At 41.7% G+C, this 16,831-nt stretch overlaps 1 protein-coding gene across 6 annotated transcripts in view; it reads left to right on the forward strand.

The window, feature by feature from the left end:
• Positions 1-16,571, forward strand: part of LOC123505660 — a 43,994-nt gene extending 27,423 nt beyond the window's left edge. For 5 of the 6 annotated variants that reach the window (XM_045257278.1, XM_045257280.1, XM_045257279.1 and 2 more), the window contains 7 exons: positions 2,627-2,813; positions 4,288-4,364; positions 5,120-5,352; positions 8,934-9,112; positions 9,305-9,421; positions 9,783-9,904; positions 14,132-16,571. In XM_045257278.1, the coding sequence (XP_045113213.1) occupies positions 2,627-2,813; positions 4,288-4,364; positions 5,120-5,352; positions 8,934-9,112; positions 9,305-9,421; positions 9,783-9,904; positions 14,132-14,926 (1,710 nt within the window). In that variant the 3' untranslated portion in view covers positions 14,927-16,571. Of the gene's footprint in view, positions 1-2,626; positions 2,814-4,287; positions 4,365-5,119; positions 5,353-8,933; positions 9,113-9,304; positions 9,422-9,782 lie in introns of all 6 variants that reach the window. The other variant, XM_045257283.1, reaches the window with a different exon arrangement.
• Positions 16,572-16,831: the final 260 nt, after the last annotated feature.

A 16,831-nucleotide genomic window follows, 5' to 3' on the forward strand; every position in this document is an offset into this window, starting at 1 on the left:
CTTAGACGTTCAGGTTCTTAAATATTTGACTCTTGAAGCAATTGACACCTTAAGCATTTGTCTAGTAAGTGTTTCCAATAGTTTGTTGGTGGAAGTTACAAGAGTGGAAGTTGATAAGAACTTAATTTTGATATAGTGATGGCAAAAGGATTCTTCTTTTCTTCTTCTTCTTCTTCTTCTTATTATTATTATTATTATTATTATTATTATTATTATTATTATTATTATTATTATTATTATTATTATTATTATTATTATTATTATTATTATCATTATTATTATTATCATCATCATCATCGTCATTAATATATTTCTTTTGTAAAATATCGTCCGGTGAAAGACAAATAAAGGCTGGAAAAGACCCACGAAGGAACCAAAAAGAGAGTCAGTGATCGAACAAATAAAGATTTCTGCGTTGTAATAATTTGTGTGAATAAAGTCATCTCTCTTTTAACGTTTGATTGCTACGGCCACATCTTAAGCTTACTCAGGTTACTTTCATTTTTAGAGTATGGTTTGAGAAAGACACTGATGACAGACAGCAAAAGGAGAGGCTGAGTAATCCAAATCTATTAGTCTCTGCCGTCATGTTTTGTCTCAGTAACCACGTCTTGACAATCTAATGACGTAACAAGCGCTATTAGCAATCAAAGTGTTATGTAACTCTCCTCCCTCACTCCGCTTCCTTATTTTTTTTCTCTGTTCCGCCTTGTTGTCATTTACACGTTCTTTTTTTGCTATTTTTAATTTTTGTTGTTGATGTAAATGAGCTTGCTACTTCCGTGTTTGTTTTGGTGTTTGTCTGTTTGTACTTCTCTTTGCATTGTTGTATTCTTGTTGTTTTATTTCCTCTTTATTCAGTACTGTTTTCTTTTTTTTCTTTTGTTTAGTTCAGTTTCTCCGTCTTCATTGCTTCTGGGTTAGTTTCTCCATCTGTTTCTTTTTCTATTTCTATTTTTCCATTCTTTTCCCTTCTGGTCCAGGTTTTCTTCTCTTCCGTCTGCCTTTGAATTTTTCTTTCTTATTCTGCTTGTTTTCCTTTTACTTCCCTTCCTCATGATATTTCTTTTCCTTTACAGTCCTTGCTTCCTTCCTCATCTTCCCGACTCGTCTCCATTCCTTTTACTTTCGCTCTTTCGACTCCAGATCACGTGTTTCCTCTGCTCTTGACTATTCCTATTCAAATTTCCTTCCTGGCTGATCGTTACCCCTATTAAGTCATCTTGCTCTACTACTTATCGGTAATTATTTCTCTAGAGTTTCATATTATCTTTCCCCTCCCTCAGTCTTCCTCCTAATGACCACTTTACTCCCTTGATAATCTCTTCTATATTTTATGATTCTTTTTTAATATTTTTCTTAACTCTTACCTTGTGATGACCTCAATCAAACTTTTCACCCCCTAGGAATGTTTATGTTTATGTTTAAGTGCTTAAGTGCATTAGCGGTAACATTCAACTCTGGCGACCACAGGCTGGCTGCTTCGTGACTGGCTGATGAGCTCCTATACGTCTCAGCAGCGGCGTGTGTTGGGCAATTCCGTTGACAGACAATTGTAGTTGCTTGCTATTCATGCTTCGTTGAGATGCTTCATGTAAATTGGGAAAACTGTGTTGTGAGACACGAATTCATATTTTACCCTGTCTTCGTGAACTTCAAGAAATAAGAAAGTGATGTACGCTTTTTAAGGCAAAGTGACCTTGGTGTTCGTCAGTATCTGCTGGAACGAGATGCCAGGAATTCTTTGCAGAATCTTTACTTTCCATGTATTTTTCGAGGTGTAATTATTAGATGACATGAAGAGATGATGCACGTTTTCTGTGCATGTTTAGCGGAGCAGGAAAAATAAAACGAAATGTTGTCTCTTAAATATTTATAACTCTCTCACCATTCTTATCTTTTCTTCTTTTGAGTAAATATTTAGTGCCTTTCCAGGAAAGAGAAAAATGAAGCCATGAGACACCTAGCGCTTCTCAAGGAAGGTGGTACAGAGGGAAGAAATATGTAAGATGCTATCTACATATTCATCATTTGTCTAAGCTTATGTGGACGAAAAGAACGAGACATACATCTTAGTTTATTATTTCCTTCTTTGAACAACACGTGCGTGACTCTTCAATTAAAACAATGCCTCGCAGCAAACGTATAACAAGACCATTAAGTGTCAGCACCTAAAGAGTTAAGTCTTTCCTTCCTTTGAAACAAACATCAAACGCAGAAAAAAAATAATAGTAATAAGTTTCCTTTATATTGTCTTGGAAAGGGAGCTATTTGTTTCATTGTTCATCGACGAGATCAGAGAGAGAGAGAGAGAGAGAGAGAGAGAGAGAGAGAGAGAGAGAGAGAGAGAGAGAGAGAGAGCATTATCGAACTATTACCTCTATCCGTTTGTAGGTGACGTGGGTGTTGGGGAAGCACAAGTAATGTCTTATTGTGTCAGGCGAGGCTTGTTTTCTTTCCCCCGCCCATGTAAGAAGTTCGTCTTTCCTTCCTTTCCTCCCTCCCTCCCTCCCACCGGTCCCCACTTTCTCTCTCTCTCTCTCTCTCTCTCTCTCTCTCTCTCTCTCTCTCTCTCTCTAATCCTTTGTCCCACCTAATCTCGTGATCTCTGCCGTCCTACACACAGCTGCTGCAGGAACGGGAGGCGCGCCGCATGAAGCACCCAGGCGCCAGGCAGCAGGAGTTCGAGGTGGAGGTGAAGGGACTGCGCATGGCCACAAATTACACGATAGAGGTGACGCCCGTGCTGCGTGGCGACACTCTGGCTGAGGCACCTCCGATGGGCAGCGAGGTGGCCGTCAGAACCAAGGGGTGTAAGTCCTCGTGTCAATCTGTGTTATGGGTTTAGAGTTTTTAAGATACATAGTTTTGTCACAGGGATTATTCATTTATTGACTGATGTGATTGAGAGTGTATAGTAAATGTCGTAGATGATTAGTTATATGTTATGTTATGGTAATATGCAGTAGTAGTAGTAGTAGTAGTAGTAGTAGTAGTAGTAATAGTAGAACATTGTTTCTAGATAATGATAATAGTAACAGTGAGAAAATAATGTTCAGCAAAAGCCTACAAAAAGTATTACAATCAAAAGTCCATAGTTACACAAGATCTGACATGTCTTTTGCTCTGGACTAAACCGTAAATAAATATTCCATAACACACAATCACTAAACAACCAAATAATCCCAATAGGTACCACTGCCACATTTTTACACCTTTTGGATGAATTTTGCTCCCTATGGAAACTCGCCAGTGTTTGTCCGTGTCCTAGGCGGTAAATCACTGTTAGCGGCGAGAATTCGTCAGCGTGCCACTCCCCCACTGCCACATCGGCTCTCCCTTTACCTCTCCCCTGTAAGACTGGACCGTATTCTGAAAGGTTTTGCTCTCTCACCAAGACTATCTTCAAAGGCAACAGAGATATTTGCCAGGTTCTTAAGAGTGTTTCTCCTGTTGATAATGTGGAAACCTGGTTAATCTTTCATTGTAAACGCAAAAACACCATTAGAAACTCGTGCAATTTCAATTAGAGCCTTTTAAAAATAGTGGGGATGCGGCACAGAGGCGTTTCAGAAAATGGTCTTTTATGCCACTCTATGTCATTCCTCGCCTCGTTATGGGTGTCCCTGAACTGCCGCGACCTTAAGAAAAATTTATGGCACCTTCTTTATCCTACCCCTCGGCCTGACTGAACTGAAGGGATTTTGGGTCAGAGCGTCAGAGAGTTTATTATGTATGACAGGAGGAAAGGAAAGCCGGAGTAATAGGAAGGTTAATTCTGGGCTACAATATTACTGCACGGATGAGTTCAAGTGGTATCATCGGATGGTATTATTGTAAAGTGAACGCAGCAGCCATATTGGAAAGGCAAGAAAACTATTTTAAGACAATTGAGGGCTGATTTTCTCTACCGAAGGATTATTGGTAAAAATATTACACATTACAATGCAGGGATTTCTTTCATCAACGATCTTGCGAAAGAGCATCATAACAGCCTCATTAGCGGAGGAATGCTGCACAATATAGACGGACATAAAGCCGCATGCCATTGTTATGAGAGAGAGAGAGAGAGAGAGAGAGAGAGAGAGAGAGAAACACAAATAGACAAAATAAGAGACAGGCACATTCTAGCATTCAACGTACAATAAATATTCCTTCACCGTATGATTCAAACGACGCCTTGCCCAGCTCGTGTACCAATGTCTAGTGCTGCTCAACACGGTATAGGTGAGCTGGGCACTCATACATGCCTTTGAGGTGACTGGCCTCCCCTATTCTCTTCCCCAGTCTCGGCGCGCGCCACCCAATGTCTCGCCAACTCCAGTGTGGTGGAGGTGGAAACGGGACCCAACTTCGGAGGCAAGGTGAGGCAGACAGGCAAGCAAGCAGGCAGACAGGCAAACAGACAGGCAGTTATCCCTTACTCATTTTCTTTGTGTTCAGGGACTTGGATGTTTAGTAGGAAAGGGAAATAGCACTTCATGATTTGCTTGGAATTTATGGGTAGCTTTTTATCTTCCTTCCTTAATTGCTTTTTGAAAACTTTCCTTAATATCCACTTCCCAGTAAAAGTGAACGAGTCTAAATTTGAATCCTTCCTTCCTCCCTCCCTTCACAAGGTTGACAGGTAAAGGTTGACAGAAGAGTAAAAGTTTGTTAGGCAAATGAAAGTCCTGATTTGTATAATGTTTTTCCTTGGACTTTTTTTTTCTTGTAATACTTTACGGTGTGTGTGTGTGTGTGTGTGTGTGTGTGTGTGTGTGTGTGTGTGTGTGTGTGTGTGTGTGTGTGTGTGTGTGTGTGTGTGTGTGTGTGTGTGTGCGTTGAAAATTATGTTTTTCGAGGTGCACTCTATCTACTTCATTAAAAGTTTGAAGTAATTACTTTAATACTGTTTTCAAGTAAGTTAAGGAGGCTACTTAAGTCTCTCTCTCTCTCTCTCTCTCTCTCTCTCTCTCTCTCTCTCTCTCTCTCTCTCTCTCTCTCTCTCTCTCTCTCTCTCTCTCTCTCTCTCTCTCTCTCTCTCTCTCTCTCTCTGCTGCTGCTGCTGCTGCTGCTGCTACTCACCCATATCTTTCAGCTACACCCCTCCACATTACTGTTTTCTTTACCTCACCAGATCTCAGTGGAAGGCAGCGATGATCCCAGATGCTGGACGCAGGGGCGGCGGGACTTGGGCCAGACCACGTACCTGCTCACCATCGACCATGACTTGTGCGGCAGTGAGGTGCACAACACGTCAGTCACAAGCTTCATCATCGTCCAAGAAAATCTGCCCATCCTCACCCACTCTACACGCAGGTTCCTGGTGAAATGCAACTACATCCCTGAGACCTTCACCGTCAGGGCTGGGTAGGTGGACGCGGGTAGGGGCTGTGTAGGTGAAGGAGGAAGGATTGGGTAGGTGAAGGAGGAGAGGCTGTGTAGGTGGATGGGAAGGGACTGGGAGGTGAAGGGAGCCTGGCTTAGTAGGTGGAGGGAAAGGGACGGGAGGTGAAGGGGGAGGAGGAGGGGCTGGGTAGATGGAGGGAAGGGATTGGGGGGTGGAAGAGGACAGGCTGGGTAGGTGAAGAGAGAGGGACTGGGAGGTGAAACGGGAGGGACTGGGAAGATGAAGGAATGGGTAGGTGAATGGGACATGGGATGGGAGGTAATGAGGGAGGGGATAGGAGGTGAAGGCTGGATTTAATACTGGTCAAAACTCCTAACCTGCTCAATCTTTAATCCTCTGCCAATCCTCTTACAAAACCTGATCTCAACAAATTCTCAGGAGATACTTTATGGCAGTTTTTCTTAAAGCACTTGACATGTATTCTGTATAAAACTTTAAAAGTTTCTAGTTTAATGCAATCATAACTTACCAAGATTTCTTAACTGAATTCTAAGAGCCCAACTAAATTCCAAAAGTTTAGTGTCGTCAGTTATATTTAGCTCAATACACTTGGCGAGGGGTGCTGACATGAAACAGTACCTACGTGTCCCAGTGTCGCTAGACAATAATAGTTAGAAACAACACATCAGACTTAGGGCCTGCAGAAAACAGGTGAAAGATAAAGGGGAGTTTAGTGAAGAGTAACCTAGAATCACTTGAGAGAAAAAAAAGACTAATAACAAAGGAAAGATTAAGAACAATTCATAATAATCAAAAACTTATCACAAAACCCTGGCATGTACCTTTCCTTCACCAACAATTTACCTATTGAATGCCTTGTTTTCATCCACAAGACAGACTATTATTGCTACTCGTTTCAATAAAATCTGTTTCATTGTAATAGAAAGAATATATTACCGCGAATTCCTTTGATAGAAAAAAAAGGTAGAAAACACTTGAAAGTGAAAGAACCTCTAATTACCTTGGAAAGTGGTTTCGGATTCCGCTTCGACCGATAAGCTGAAATAGCCGCTCAAGGAAGAGAAATCACCGCTCAGGATATTGACATCTGGGGAGAAGCGAGAGAGAGAGAGAGAGAGAGAGAGAGAGAGAGAGAGAGAGAGAGGAGGGTTACATCTGCGTCGTTGAGAAACATTATGATCTTTTTTTTTTCTCTCTCTCTTCCATTCTTCTTTGATTATTCCACTGTTTGAACTCCTCCTTCTCTTTTTCAGTCTTTCTTTCTTTTCTTCCCTCCCATACTTCGTCATCGGTGCCACATAATCCCGTTTTGATGTCTTCATTCTATCCATCCATTTATCAATCCATACACAATTCTTCCGTCTCTCTTTTCTTCCTTCCATCTATCAAACCTACCAGCCTTTTCCTTCTTCCTTTCTCTTTTTATTCTCTTTCCATCGTTTGTACCTCATTTTCTCTCTCCTTCGCCCCTTTCCTGGTATTTCCTTCAGGGTCTTTGGTTTCTTCCAACACACGCTCTCCCACACTCCGTCCCCACCCTATTCTTCCCTCGTCATTAGTAGCTTCAGGGTAAGGAGTGACGGCCTACGTGATGGAGGGGCGAATCGAGGGTCCTTCTTCGGTCACACCCGTCTCGAAGTTCTCATAAGTTTTCATTGTAACCAAACGTTCCTGGAGGGGGAAATGGAAGAAGGGAGCAGTCTCGAATTAATGATGGCGAAATACGTTGCCTCTCTGTCTCTTTCTCTGACTCTCTGACTCTCTCTCTCTCTCTCTCTCTCTCTCTCTCTCTCTCTCTCTCTCTCTCTTCGCATTTCTATATATTTTTTACAAATGTTCTTTTTATTTCTCTTCCAGCACCTCCATTTCCTCGTTTTCTTATCTTCACTTATCTTTTTCTCCATTCAATTTTTTTCTTTCCTTCCTCATTCCTTCTTCCTGTCTTATCTGTCATCCCCTTTTTGCCATTTTTCTCGGCATATTTTTGTATCTCACAGAAGGAAAGGAATCTGTGAACGTGCAAAACTTCCATCCAGTGTCGTATTTTTCTCTTAATGGAACGTAAGCAAGGTTTATTCGTCCAGCTCTCCTCCTCAACTCGGGTCTCCTTGCTCCTCCTCTCACGGCGTCTTGGTCTTGCGTTGCTGCTCATTGTGGAAGCCTTGGGTACGTTGCTTGGGCGTTCAGGGAGGCTCCTCTCTGCACGTAAGGGATAGTCGTGTTAGCTCTTGTGTCTCTCAGGACGATTGTGTTAGATTGCTGTGTTGTAAATTCATGGAACACTTTTGATTCTGTTACTAATTCTGAACCATCGATATTACCGTCATCATTGCCTGTACTACTACTTCTACTGCTGCTGTTACTACTACTGCTGTTGCTGCTGCTACTGCTACTACTATTACTACTACTACTACTACTACTACTACTACTACTACTACTACTACTACTACTACTACTACTGCTGCTGCTGCTGCTGATGCTGCTACTACTGTTATTACTACTACCAGTGACTAGGATAATGATAGTAACAATAATGGTAGTAATAGTAATAATGATAACGATAATGATAATAACAATAACAACAACAAATAACGTATCATAAACAAGAGTAACATAATTCTCATTCAGTTATTTAATACACATGCATAGCAGCAAGTGTTTATATTACATAACATTTGAGAAGACAGTTATAATTCTTTAAAAAAAAATGTCTTTGCCTCGAAGCAATGTGCATTTTTTTTTTTATCAAACTTTATTTTGCGTGTACTGTAGTAGAATATCGTGCATGCATTGAGTTAAGCTTTTAATTTTTTTCTGCTTTGATCCGGCAATTACGTTCACCTGGCCAATAAAAAGAACTAACTCGCGTAAAAATATCAGGTGACTTTTCCATTTATGAATATTTAGATTATTTGAATATTTACATTATTGGTGTTTCCCTCAAAATACAATACGCTGTTGGCATTGCCGGAGTTCATTTCACTTTCCTCACTGCATTGCCCTGGATTTTTTATTATTCTATTTTTATTTCTTGTTATATGTTTCTATTCACATGCACAATATTAGGAACGCTTTACTATCTTTCAGAAAAAAAAAGGAGGACTAATGAACAGCCGGTAACTGTAATTTTTCACTACATATTTTTATTTCTTTCCTTGCAACCCCTTTTATTATTCGTATCCACCTATCATTACACTTTTCATACTTAAGTTAGTTTTATTCATTATTTGATTTTTTGCAGCTTTATGTATGTATGTATGTATGTATGTATGTTATCATCATGTATCTGTCTATCCATCTATTTTTCTTTCTTTCTCTCTTTCTGCCTGCCTGCCTGTCTTTCTTTCTTCCTATCTTTCTTTCTCTGTGTATTTATCTATCTGTCTACCTATTTATTGATCTCTGTCTCTCTATCTTTCCTTTTCTGGTTAAAAAAAGACTAATCAAATTTCCATACAGGGATTACAAAGCAACATTTCTATCATATAAGAACTACCACGTGCAGATCCATTAACTTCTTTAGCTTCGTGTGCAGTACCTTGCCTAATATTTCAATCTCAAGCTCACTCTCCTTCCCCAGCGTGAGTCTGCCCAACGAGGACGATGAGGAAGAGGAGGAGGAGCTCTTTCCCGTGGACCAGGCCATCTTCGAGCTCGACCCTTCAGAGCTGTTCGACTCCGCCAACAACATCTTTGACTCGAGGCTTTCAGAGGACATTGGCAAGGCTCTCAAAATGTCTGCCGAGGAAGTGAACAAAGGTAGGGAAGACAGAGAGAGAGAGAGAGAGAGAGAGAGAGAGAGAGAGAGAGAGAGAGAGAGAGAGAGAGAGAGAGAGAGAGAGAGAGAATGACCTTTCACACTAAATTTTCACTACTATCCGACACCCAATATTGATACCACTACTTAGCGAGCCTCGTCCCCTCCCGCCTCATGTCACGCGTCACCCGCAGAGCCGCAGATGTTAGCCCACTTGGTGATGATGGTGATCCTGGTGATGGCGGCGGTGGTGGGCCTCTCCTGCGCCGCCTGGCACTTCTTCCGCCATTCGAGGGCACAGAACCGTCAAGGTCAGTTCACAGAAGGTCATGTAATAAATGGTTTCACTCTGTCATGATTTGATTTACATTTGTGGTACTGATAGATATGTTTTTTATTCCCTGGTTTATTTGTTTATTTTTTTTATGACCAGTCTCTTTTATCATGCATACGTATCAATCAGGGATAATGTATAAATAGTAACAGAAATACGCTTAATTGTGTTTATACGCATACTGTAATTCATAATATAAAACATGCGAAATAAATTATAATATGTACATTAATCAACTACCGGCCTTCAACACACACACACACACACACACACACACACACACACACACACACACACACACACACACACACCTCACTCATCACGTGTTCCTCCCCCAGGTTTCATGTCACCGCAGGAGGAACCCCGCATGGTCCAAGAGAATGAATCGCTGGAGGCTGTGGTGCGAGACTTCGGGCGTGGCGAGGCGTCCCAGGAGCATATCGGTCAGCCCGTCGCCCTGGTCAGTGTGCGAACCGTCAGGGAGGAGACAGAGGCATGATAGCGTCTTGTCGGGCGCATAAGAAACGGTGGTTCAGTTAGCGAAGCCATGTTAGGAACCTTTTCTTCTTTGCCTTCATGCGGCGGTGTTGTATCAACTCTCCAGGGCTTCCTTGGTGTTGTGTGCTTTCTGATGGCTATTCTGGGAGCGGAGCTTGGGTGTTCGTCTCATTCGTGGCTTCTGTGGAATGAATTCAAGATGCGCCAATTCAAACGATCTTATTCTTCGCTCGTGACGTCACAATGCTGTCTGCGTAAGTGTCACGTCTCTTGCCTTTACAACAAATAAGTTATTTTTTCAATCAATACACTGCAGAAAACTAGTGTCTAAGGTGGTCGCAAAAAGTACGTGAGAGGTGTCCTTAGTTCCCATGAGTGATGAAATCTATATGTTTAAGATATTTCCACTCATATTTCCAATTGATATTTCCCTAAGATGATTTTCGAATATCAATATAAAAATGATAGTTATAACTTCGAAGTATTAACCCTTTGTGGTGCAGCAACAGACGGCATAATCTGTTTGTAGCAACGTTTGAGTAGCACCAACAGGACTGGCGGAACAAATCTCCAGTGGTACGTGACCACAATCACCAATGTGTTTATGAAGGCCATTTATTTGTTCTCATTATTTTCATGAAGAGTTAATACCTTGATGTTGTCTTTGTAGTAATTTCTTAGATCATCTTCAGGCAGGACTACTTGATAAGCATCGCCATTGCCGCGCCTAGAGGGGAGGGAGGCGGGATGGGGCTTATGGATCGGCTTACCCTGCAGACTCTAGGCTAATGTTCAACAAAGGTTTAGCTGTTCAAAGAAAACTTATATTCTATATCTGTATAACAACACGCACATGAAAGTACTTTATGGACTGTTTCAAGATACGTGCCTTGTTATATCATCACCTGAGGCACTTGAGTAGGGCGTTGGTAATGCACTGCAATAGTAAAAATCTTGTGTTTGCTGCCATAGCAGGATATAAAAGGAATGCTGGCCCAATCAAAGACATCTTAAGAGTATTGGGTGAATTATCCTCCAACCAGAAGTCCAGTAGTTAGGGTGGAAAGTTTGGATGAATCGATGGCCTGTGCTCAAGTGTCTCCTGTCTTAACTTTATACATATCAACTGCCATCCATCCTTCTCATCCACGGCTATGCAGCTGCTCAGAAGTTTACATGTAATGCTGTATACAATGATATTACTGTGTGAGAAAAAAATAAGTGAAAGTGAACAAATGAAAAGGAGTAAACTATGTCATAATTGCTCGATTTCGAAGGTTTGGAAGGCTCTTGTGAAACGCTCCTATGCGCGTGTTACCCTTGAAAGTTAGAATGAAAATTTTCAGACTCTCGGCTTCCTCATGACACTCAGGGGTTTCATGTGTCACTGGAGTTCCCGAGAGTCTCGATTTTCGGTGACTTGCTTGTTTTCCAGCCATCGTGGACCTCCTGGGCTCTGCAGTAACAAGGTGTTTTAAAGATTATTGACTGTTTACCATCCGCCGACCCTACTTGATTTAATGACATGTTTGAGACTCACTTTGATATCTTTTCTCTCTTTCTCCTTTTCGATGGGCTGATTATTGCGTCAGAATATGAATAACACAATGACAATGAATACGAGGAACTTAACGAGAAAATAATGTTTTCCTCTTTATTTTTTTCCATTTGTTTTGCCTCGCTGGTTTTCATCACACCATGTATGCACATATTTCTTTTCGCTGACTCGTTCCTAGTGAAATCTCTAATATTGTGATATTCTCCGCTTGTAGAACAACTGAACGCGTGCCGGAGATTACTTATTAGGGCTCAGGATTCGTGTCGTGAAGTGACTTGTTTGGAACTGCTGCAGCTTTCCTCAGCACAATAGTATTCTCTGCGTTCTCGTGGCAATTTTTTTCCCTCAATAAGAGCTCTGTCAGACTGGAGATGAGTCTGGTGGCTGAACACGGAGTGACGGTGGCATTGCAGGAAGCCGCGGCAACCGTTAAGCACTACTTTTCACTCGATCCGGCAGCGGTCTGGGTATAGGAAAAATCTTGCCAAAAATCGAATGGAAGTAGCGCTTCGACCAACCACATGCCAGACCAATATCAGGATAATGTTTTGGTGAATGCTTGAGTGAAGATCTCGTGTGCTATTTTTTGTGGCGACCAACATCCACTAAGGGGTAAGAGTGCATCACAGCCTCCAAATATTATCCTGACTAAAATATATTTCATTTACTTGTTTATTGGTTTATTTTGTACTTATTCTTTAGTTTACAATTCACTTCATAGAAAAGAGTTTTCATGAACGCCCGTTTACATCCTAAAGGCTGCTATTTGATTAATCTAGCTGCGTTCATGGCTACGCACGTGATGCTTTCAAGTTCATGGTGCAATATGATCGTGATCAAAGTGTCCCTCACTCACATTTGAAATGGTTGAATTGTTATCCTTCGCAACAGAGCTTTAGATGAATGACTCTGACCACATATATTCTTAATATGCAACACAGATGACAGACTTATTAATGCTGGAATAACTCTGAATATTAAATGGAATGTTTTCATACAAAATATGAATTATATGCGCCTGGATAAATTGGTCTATTGAGGATCATATTGTCTGTTAACCAACAAAATGAGACGCATCGTCAATTAAATGTAATGATTTCGAGAGACCCACTGTAAGCATATAATCATATTTATAGACACCTTTTTTCATGCATTCAATATTTGTGCGCAGTTTTCTCATAAAAGATAACATGGTGATGATGACAACACGTAAGGCGCCGTGTTGGCTATGCTGACAAGAGAAGCATAAAATAAAAAAATCACACAATATAAATCTATTAATTCATAGTCCATACAATCGAGGTGAATTGGGAAAGAAATCAATGCACCTGTTCGGAAGCTTAGGAAGGATTATTAATCCTTACAAATCGCCTGTGTTAGGGCAAAAAAAGAAAGAAGATAACACCTCTTCTATGACCAGCATTAGGGAAACAATAACCACGTCATCTCACACAATCAACTCACGCTGTCATCCTTCTCTTCTACACATCCTCTCTTCCTTACATGCTTGAATCACTACAGCGAGCTCAGCAGAACAGAACTTGCTACCAGTAAGGCATTAGACGTGCTTTTCGATGGCGAATCAGAGTGGTTGGCTGCAGGATGGGGAAGAAAATCAATGTTTACGTGGGAATGTTAAAGATGAAGAAAAAAATCTTTATCCTTTGTCCTCCTGGCAAGTCTTCAACAATACACCATTCATTAGTTTAGTAAAGGTACCAGTAACACTACGTAAGCTCCTCTCTCTCTCTCTCTCTCTCTCTCTCTCTCTCTCTCTCTCTCTGTATCATTTGCTTTGTCGATTTTTTCTTTTAACCTAAGCCAGACATTCAAGCATGCACGACTTCATGGCACAAAAGAAAACACACACACACACACACACACACACACACACACACACACACACACACACACACACACACACTGATCGCCTTATCTCGTGCTGTCGTGCGGAGGAGCCAAGGGTAAAGCGGAAAGCGTTCATTCTTTTATTTGGAAATTTACCGTGACACCGAGAGTGGGGTGCGCCGTCTGTATCTCTGCGGCGGGAGTGAGCGTAGCTCTGGCTCAGAGTGGCGTGAGTGAGTGCTGAGTGGCGCGGTGCTATTCTTGTCCTTTCGCTGCTGGGTTTCCTTGCTTCCCGACGGTTACTTTCCAATGGTTGTATTGGTGAGTTGCGTGGAAGGTTTACAGAAGGTCGAATCTGGAAATTGTGTCGTGTCTCTTAAATTCTGGATGTAGTTTTATGGTATATTTGGTGCTTTTAGAGTGATGTTGTATTGTACTCTTATTACTGTTCTCTGTGACGCTGCTATCGCGCATGTGACGTCTTCATTTTTCCTGTGATATTTCCCTTGTTTCTGAGACGTTTTTATTGTCCCTGTGACGCTTTCATTGCCCCTGTGATGTGACGTCTTTATTGTTTCTCTGAAGCTCTCACTTCCCCATAACTCTCCCACTGTTCTTTTGACGTCCTCATTGCCTTTTTGACATCTTCGGTGCCCTTGTAATGGCCTCATTACCGCTGTGAGGGGTTAATTTCTCCAGTGGTTCTTCCTCTGATTAGCATGACCCTTACTCTGCTTGGGTATATTTTCTCTCGTAACTAAATTTTGCTTTCGTTTATTCCAGGCGAGTTTCCTTGAAGGACTCGACCCTGAGACTGACGAGGTGTATGACCTGAGCCTTGACCCTGTCCCTGACGACCCACGTGACCTCTCTAACCTCCTCCAAGCTGAGGGTGTTCTCCTCGATCCGGACAGTGTCTACGATGACCACTTCCACGACCTGACACTGCAAGACGACTTCCACGACTTCTGTGATAGTCATTCCAAAGACTTGCAAGATTTTGACCTCCATGGTAGTAGTGAAGACGAAATGGACTTCCCACCCGAACTTCATGTCCCTGTGGAGACCTTCAACCCTTTGACTTACCCTGACGCTGACTTCTTCGTGACCTACGACTTCCCCTGCAGAGACGACCCCCAGTCTCTCCCCATGATGCTGGTGGTAGAACCCCAGACACTCCCTCACCACATGATGCCGCACCTCACCTCCCTTCCTCCCCTCCATCTCCCGCAGCCAGGCCACTCCTCACGGTCCCTCTCCCTACCGTGTCTCTCTGATAGTCTCCCTCCGTCTCTGTCTCTCCCAAATCTCCAGCATCTTGACCTACGAAATCATCCTGTCCTTCATCCCTCCTCTCCAATCGCGTACTCAGATGATGACGTTTTCCTGAGTCAAGAGGAAGAGGAGGAGATTGAAGAGGAAGGACGAGAGGAAGGTGAGCAGGAGGGATTACCTTACATTAATTGTTTGCCCATCCCACCTCCGCCTCTGCCTCTCTCACGCCCTCCTTCAAGCTTAGACACGAATTGGCGTCTTGGTGATGGAGAAGGCCAGTTTTTCCCTTCCTTCTCCCAGTAACACTTCGCCTCTCAAAGCGTAACAGTGATATTTCAATCTCATATCACCTCCCATTCCTCCTCCAACCCACTCAGCACCTCAGTATCACTAGAAATTTCATCACAGTCCTAGTAACATTCCACGCACTGCTACCTGTATCCGATGATATTCTGGTACCACTCAAGGACACACTATAATCCTGTAAAGTAACACTAGACGCTCAGCAACACTCAAGGCAGCACTGGAGTTCAATACTGTCCGCTCAAACACACTCGCAAAAAAAAGCATTTACTGTAGATATGTAATGGGAAAAAATTGAAAGAAATGAAAAGAACACACAGCAAAACAAGAGAACGTACATACCTACCTACTTCTTTTCTTCCACGGTCAGTGTAATTTCAGTGAACAATAGAAACTGTTTCCCTCTGATTCTGTGTTTGTTAGTTGTCCGTGTCCTACCTACTCTCTGCTACTTGAAAGCCAACTCTTTTGTTATAATTTCTACTTTTTTATTCGTGATCTATTCTCTTTTTTTTTTTTTTCCTTACTTTTTATTACACTTTTTCCTTCTTATTTTTCTGTCAATATTGGGGTAGTTGTTGAAGCATGATTAAGGAAAGAACACACACACACACACACACACACACACACACACACACACACACACACACACACACACACACACACACACACACACACACACACACACACACACACACACACACACACACACACACACACACACACTCTCTCTCTCTCTCTCTCTCTCTCTCTCTCTCTCTCTCTCTCTCTCTGATGTACGTAATCTAATATACTTGTGAATCAAAAAGAATCTCCAGGTAATGTTATCTGCTTAACTTTATTCACGGTTAATTACTCTTTGTTCCGGTGCTTGAATCTCCAAACGAGTATAATTAAGTCTTTTTTCTATGAATTCAACACTGGGAGCGACAGAGGCCACCAGGGTAGCACTATACATCAAATTGACACGTTTGCGTTCAACAAATAGCGACGTGTTTTATTGTTTTACTGCTACGTGTTGCATGTATCCCAATGAGCGAATGATGGAGGGTATTATTATTATTATTATTATCATTATTAATATTATCATTGTTATTATTATTATTAGGTTTACTATTACACATGTCATCACTACTGGCATTTATTTGAATGTATTATAATATCTGTGGAACGATATGTGTGTGTGTGTGTGTGTGTGTGTGTGTGTGTGTGTGTGTGTGTGTGTGTGTGTGTGTGTGTGTGTGTGTGTGTCCAGCCAGAGAGGCACGTCCTTGTTATAATTATTGAGTGTGAAATATGTTATCGCGTTTCATTCACAATAACCTTCCCTAACACTGTGTCACTCACCTGAGAGTCACGAGTCACGGAATGGAACACGTTCACTCGTCTCGTCTCCGATACGTTCCTGCTCACTGCATTGGATGGCATTTATAATTATATCTCCATTCGAATTACCCTTACTATGGACTTCCCGAGGCACTAGTATACACTTATGCATACTCGGGTAGCCTTAGGTAAGCGGAGCACCTACGCATGCATGTCATTAGTCGTGCGTGCGTGTCTTGTGCAGACTTTTCAGTCGCACACTCGGCGGATTCACGACTGTGTACTGAGCGTGTCTAAATAAAGATGTTCGCAAATTAAAGCAAGGAAATTATTCCCCCTGGTATCCTTGTTAATTAAGATGTTAGTCTCAACAGAAAAATCTTGATTATATATTCATTTTTCTACTTTCTTTCGTGTTTGTTATTTCTTAAAGTAATATTTGTTACTTTTTTATGTTTTTCTTTTCTTTCCTTCCTTCTCGTTTTTCTCTTTGTGGTTTGGTATTTTCCTCATAGCAATTAAGTGCCAATCACATATAATGTTGTGCACAGTGAAATGCATTGGCCTTACATATTGATG

This window comes from Portunus trituberculatus, chromosome 18, assembly GCF_017591435.1.
Source record: "Portunus trituberculatus isolate SZX2019 chromosome 18, ASM1759143v1, whole genome shotgun sequence".
Classification (NCBI taxonomy): Eukaryota; Metazoa; Arthropoda; class Malacostraca; order Decapoda; family Portunidae; genus Portunus; species Portunus trituberculatus.